Source organism: Populus nigra, chromosome 1, assembly GCF_951802175.1.
Source record: "Populus nigra chromosome 1, ddPopNigr1.1, whole genome shotgun sequence".
NCBI classification, from domain to species: domain Eukaryota; kingdom Viridiplantae; phylum Streptophyta; class Magnoliopsida; order Malpighiales; family Salicaceae; genus Populus; species Populus nigra.
This window is the reverse complement of record NC_084852.1, coordinates 11,631,145-11,637,269: the sequence shown is the minus strand read 5'-3', so window position 1 is coordinate 11,637,269 and position 6,125 is coordinate 11,631,145. Positions and strand designations below refer to the sequence as shown.

Sequence of the window (6,125 nt, the reverse complement as noted above, 5' to 3'; positions counted from 1 at the left end):
ATGGATTTTTGAGTCAATTTTTGAGTTATCAGAGGCTATGAATATGGTTGAAAAAAGATTTTAGGGTTTGTTTTTTTTCAAGTCAAAATATGATTGAAATTTATTTTTTCTTGGTCTAAAACATATTAGCTTGTTTTTTCAGCAACCCAGAATTTGAGTAAGGTAGGCGACGCGTAATCTACCGCGGTGATTTTTTCAAAGAATTAAGGAGTAGACGACGGGTTTTCCATCCATTAAGAAAAATTTTAAAAATAAGACCTAGGCGTGTGGGTTGCTCTAAGCCCGCATGACTGGGCCTTTTTCTAAGGATAGAAGAGCTTTGGGCTTTCCTAACCCGAGAGACTGAGTCTTTTTTTTTCTTTCTAATTTTTATTAATTAAAATTTGATTTTTTAAAAAACATTCTTACTTATTTTTTTTCAATTTCATCACTTAATATTTGATTGATTATTATCTAGGCAACATAAATTTTTTCATTTTAATATTTTTTCTTCTGATTGACTTGATATTTGGTTGCTTCTTAATTTTATAAATATATATATATATATATATATATATATATATATAATTTGTTAAATCCCGTTAATTCCATGATCTAGGTCATGAATTTAGCTGGTTATCTTACATTGAATAGGGATTAGGTTTTATAATTTTTTTTCTCGGTTTATTTAATTAAATGTATGTATAAATTTTTTGAATTTCAATTGAGATTTTTTAATATATAAAACACGTAATAAAAACCTGTTTATATATTTTTTTAAAAAAAAATATTCAACCCATAATAAAACAAGCTTTAAAAGCAAGTTCTTCAATGCATCATTAATATCACAATAAACAGCAGCATATAAGATGTATCCATCAAACCAATGGAGATAGCGAACAGCCACTAAGACCAACAATCTCATGAAGCATACAAAGTATAATTATCATACCCAAGTAATCTTCGATGTCAGCCTTCGCAATGAAGAGAAGATGATTCTTCCCATTTACTTTTTGCTTGGGTATTACTGTTAAAAAAGCATGTATGAATGAAATATGGGTAGGAGATATTTCTTGCAAGCACATCTTATTCATTCCTTAGATTTGAACTTGGAAATTATAATAAAATAAAAGGGAAGAGGAAATTATTATAGGAAAGAAAAAGTGGTACAAACAAGGAGAGCTACTAAAGACGATTTAACTGCAACAGAGCATGGCATCCGGCCCTTGTCCTTCCTTAGAAGAAGGCCTTGATACAGCGGCAAGTTGACGAGGACCAAAACCCCACAAAGTAGAATTTGCAAAGGCATTGTCTCGTGAAGTCTATCAATGCTGTCATTCATGATCGCCCTTTTCACTGTTCCGGCAAGGCAAAATAAATTGAGCATCGCAAGCGTGGATAAGACTTCGAACATTGGAGAGGTGGCTCCGAACTCCATCATCTCTTTCTCGTATCTTTGCGAGACGTCTTCATCTGCTACTTTGTCTGTGATTACAAATGCTGTATCACCAAATCCTAGTGTCTTTAAAATGGTGTCGATAGTGGCGAAGAGATAGGAGCTTGTTCTTTTATATAGCCAAATTCTTTGGTCGTTCCACCAACCTAGGACTGTCCCGTCAGCCCAGAGAAACTCAACTAGGCTGTAAATGTATTTGGCAAATATCACATATGCAAATGGTAGGAACCATGGGCTTGAAACCTGGAGCAGCAGCAGCAAAATATAGTCAAGCTCATCTTCTACGGAAAAAGTAATTCTCCTATATATATATTCAAGGATTTCCCTTAGAGTCCTCCTAGGTAAGCTAATTAACTAGTGCATGAGTTGTTTTTAGAAGGTCTTTTTAGCACTAGTAAGAAGTCAATCGTGTAACTGCGGAATAGGGATATTAGGTGAAGGCACGTTTGATAGGAAATGGGATAAACAAAAGAAGAAAATACCTGGGGAAACAAGGATATGCCTTTCAGGAGAAAAAGCGAGGGAACGATGGAGTAGTACAGAGTTGCGAAGCAGTTAGAAGCCCAGAAACAGTAGCAGCAATACCCCAGTTGAAGGCCAAGTCTGATCCTGCCATGTGCATACCATGCAGGGCTGTACTTGGAGAGCAAAATCTGAAAATCACCTTCAGACCATCGTTTGTGTTGCACGAGTACCTGAGGCAAGGTGGTTGGTGCAAGACCTAAGAATGCTTTCCTTTCTGGATTGAAATATGCTGATTTCCATCCTCTGCATTGGATAGACAACCCTGTAATCACGTCTTCCACTGGACATCCATATTTCAACCCCATCTGTAATCAAACACTCATTTCATAAAATTTTAACAATGTTTCTTTTACTTTTATAATTTCAAATGATAAAAGCAGGCAGGCTGTATGTTTACCTCATTCCCCCATTTTGTATTTTGCTCATAAGTGCAGCTTGCAAGAGTTTTTGTTTCTTCTTCTAATTCGTGAACACTTTGTTGTCTTCTATGATCGTTATGTTTTTTCCATTCAATCTTAGAATCCTGACTGAATTCCCTTCCACAGAGAGTATCTCTCCTGTGAAAGCAGCCAGTTCCAACATAAAGAGGGCCTCCATAACCATCCGTACCATGGAATTCCACCTTCATGATCAACATGTGAGAAAGAAGTGAAATAATTAATGACGAACCTCGAACCTCTCCTTTGAAATAATAAAAGATTGAACAATGATGTACATACAACGTATATACTACTACTCACATTGGTGATTACACGCAAGGAACTGCTGTATAGGTCATTCTTAGTAACGTTTGCGAACCACTGTGGGAACTGCACAAAAGCAATGTCATGGCTCTTTTCTTCATCCATGAAGAAGCAAAGTGCATCCCGCACAGTTAGTGGATCGTTTGAGTACATGTCACAGTCTAGACTGAGAACGATCTGTCCATTGCTAATCTTTGATGACACTCTTATCTGCACATTTATTTTCGTAAATGTGTTAGTGTCCTTGCTTGGGGGTACTGTCCATAATAAGCATGTAAACGAACAAGCATATACAGCTTACCAAAGCATTCATAGCCCCAGCTTTGAAATTGTGGAAATGTTGGGGTCTCTTTTCTCTAGCCAAGTATACTAAAGTAGGCAATGCACTCCCATCAGTATCCGTGGAACATGGATCTTTCCCGTCAATCAAAATCTGGCAGCAAGAAGAGAGAAAATAAACAATTATCAAACAGCTAGTTCGGAGAAATTATCTGGTCGAGTTTCTAGCCATAATTATATTAATTGAAATAAGAAAAATAATGCTAGCATATACTGGTGTCAAAGGTTCTTGCTTTGAGAATGGTGTCATGATCTCGTTTCGATGAGTAAGAATCCCACTGAGAAAATTCCTCATGTTCCAAGCGTGCTTCTTCAGGGATTCTTCCTAGCATGGTTGCTGTTTCAATTCGATCCGCCATTTCTTGGTACAAATTCTAGGAAGAAGGATAGCAAGCTATATTAATTATACATGATTAAATATACATGGATTCTATCAATTTAAATGATTGGTTGTATGAAAAAATCAATTTACATGCTTGATTATATGAGAATTTAATCTGTTTAAAAAGTTTTACAGCATTCCTCTATTTATATTAATCACAGCATCTCTTACTTTTAAATTATATATATATATATATATATATATATATATATATATATATATATATATATATATAAAAGGCTAGGTGTCACACATGAAGTATATATGAAACATATCTGTAAGAAGTTGTGATCACTTCCAACGGTCTAGACAATAATTTAAGTGGTGAAGAAAATAATAATAATAAAAATTAATAAGAACATCAGCAGAAGTTGTTTGTGGACCTAGTACAATTAATAAAGCTGCTGCTCAATTATTCATCAATAATGCTGGCAGGAAGTTTATTTGTACAGAAACAACTATTGCACATCAACTGCAGATTCATGGGAGCAAATCTGTTCTTGCTTATCCGAGTGCGTCATGGATGACCCAGTCCTCTGTTCCTTCTTCTATTTTAATCCTAATTAATTGGATAAATTATATATCAATCCCACTCTCAGCGCCTTCGGAGACCCGCATGTCAAGAAAAAACAAGAAAGATTATAGCACTACAAGTTTTAATTAGGTAAATAGGGGCGAAAATGTTGACTTTTACCTTGATTGCCATATAGTCCATAGTCTGACTCTGACCGCCACCGTCTCCTGTAGGAGACTTGGATACAAAATAAGCAGCTGGTGACCTTGGTTGCACGTTGAACTTCTTGCAATATGGTAGCCATTGTTTTGCAAATCTAGATGCCTCCAAGAGAGCATAGAAAGTTAGATCCGATCCGGCATCATCCGACAGGTAAATGGCAAGCTTCTCCGGTGGGTAATCATAAGCCATGACCGATAAAACAGTGTTCATCACCATTATCGGTGGCTCTATCACGGGGTCTGCCGTGCACACAAATATGTCCACCCGAGGCAAGTCTTTCTCATATCTGTTCGGACACAATAGAAACAAGAACATTAATGTGAGCTCCGAAGAGCTATTCTTTTCCCCTTTATTTCCTGCGAGAAGAGAGAAACTTTGTTGTTTACCTTAGAGAGAGCCTGTCCTTGAAGGTGAGCCTGTAAACCTGGTTCCACCTGAGAGCTTGTGTGAGGACCCAGTAAAAACCGAACCAGAGCTCAGCTCCAAGCAACCCAATCCAAACCCACCTCCCTTCTTCTCCATCTCTCGGTATGTTGCTTACTCTGTAAAACAATATCAAACATATGCCCACAAACAAAGTCACTGCAAAGGACCTAAATAAGACCAGACCCCTAGCTCTCTTCGTCTCGAACAGAGGAACATACTTCTCACTTCTCATCCCTCTCTATAATTCACAAACAGATCAGAATCACATATGACCCTCAAGTTAATACATGGACATATATAGATAGATATACTTTTGTCTGAATATGGACCCATGGGTTAGGGAGGTTCATTTGGATTAATTTAAAATGTTTTTATTTTAATTAATTAAATCGATCAAATGATTATATTATTTAGGCCTCGTTTGTTTGCAGGAAAGTGAATTTTTTTGGGAAAGTGAATTCCGGGAAAGTATTTTCCGATGTTTGGTAGTGTTATGGAAAATGAACTGAAAAACACTTTCCAGTGTTTGGATATGTTATGAAAAATGAACTGGAAAATAATTTAATAATGAATTAATTTTTTTTTCAAGTTTATCTAATATATATAAAATATTTAAAATAAAATATTTAATCACTTACAATAAAAAAAATGAAATCTAAAAAGTATAATGATGATTTTTTTTATTATATCCTATATTCATACATAAGCTTATGAAATATTTCTACAAAAAGCCTATTAATATATATTTTTCAATTTTAAAAGCTTAAAATAAGTTTTTTTTTTATATGAAGAAAACCAAATTAGTTTCCGGTAAGAGTTATATATTTGAGTTTTTTTTTTGTATGAAGAATTTTTTATAAGATCAATACATACAAAAATATTTTTTATGGGTTTTTTGGATAAATATTTTTTTTATACGGGTAAAGACAATTATCTCTTTAATATCCCTTTAATATATATCAAATAAACATCAAGATATAAATATAAATATCTAACATCAAACATAATCATACATAAATATTAAGTTTCGATGTCATATACATACATATTAGTTCAAATTACAAACATAAACATGCTAGACAGAATTAAACAAGTAAACATACTTATTAAATAACAAACATAGTCTGAACCCAAATTTGGAACATAGTCAAACCATCTTAGCTAGCAGGCCTGAGTCTGAATCCAAATTTGGAACATAGTAAAACCATCTTAGCTAGCAGGCATGTAGGAGTGATGATTCACAAAATTCTGAACCCAAATTTTCTTCAAATTAGCATTTTTTGCCATAAATGTTTTTGCCAACATTTTATTTTGGACCAAATGATCAAATGCATCCCCAAGAATGATCTCATCAAAGCCTTCAATTTTCATCACTTCCGTATACAGCGCATTAACATCAAGTTGATTTTTGCTGAGGCTTTGAATTGCAAATGCTACATCTCCAATCTGTTTAGATAACTTTTCAAGACCATCATCTTCATACATGCGATTTCTCTTCCTATATTGCCTCTTTTGTGTACTAGAGGAAGATGTTTCTTT

The 6,125-nt window shown here is 34.6% G+C and overlaps 1 protein-coding gene across 1 annotated transcript; it reads right to left on the bottom strand.

Annotated features, from left to right (window-relative positions):
- Positions 1 to 1,048: 1,048 nt before the first annotated feature.
- Positions 1,049 to 4,872, bottom strand: LOC133675142 (cellulose synthase-like protein E1). The gene is made up of 8 exons (XM_062096432.1): positions 4,547 to 4,872; positions 4,119 to 4,446; positions 3,276 to 3,416; positions 3,005 to 3,136; positions 2,701 to 2,913; positions 2,358 to 2,582; positions 1,918 to 2,265; positions 1,049 to 1,678 (listed from the first exon to the last, which is right to left on the bottom strand). Exons 1-8 carry the CDS (start codon positions 4,816 to 4,818, stop codon positions 1,127 to 1,129), a joined length of 2,211 nt encoding a protein of 736 aa, XP_061952416.1. The 5' UTR covers positions 4,819 to 4,872; the 3' UTR covers positions 1,049 to 1,126.
- Between the last annotated feature and the right edge of the window lie 1,253 nt (positions 4,873 to 6,125).

Coding starts and splice junctions, on each gene's coding strand:
- LOC133675142 (XM_062096432.1), bottom strand. CDS start 4,818: ATGAGAAGTGAGAAGTATGTTCCTCTGTTCGAGACGAAGAGAGCTAGG. Junction 4,447..4,546: donor AAGGACAGGCTCTCTCTAAG/GTAAACAACAAA, acceptor GTGTCCGAACAG/ATATGAGAAAGACTTGCCTC. Junction 2,583..2,700: donor CCTTGCGTGTAATCACCAAT/GTGAGTAGTAGT, acceptor TTGATCATGAAG/GTGGAATTCCATGGTACGGA.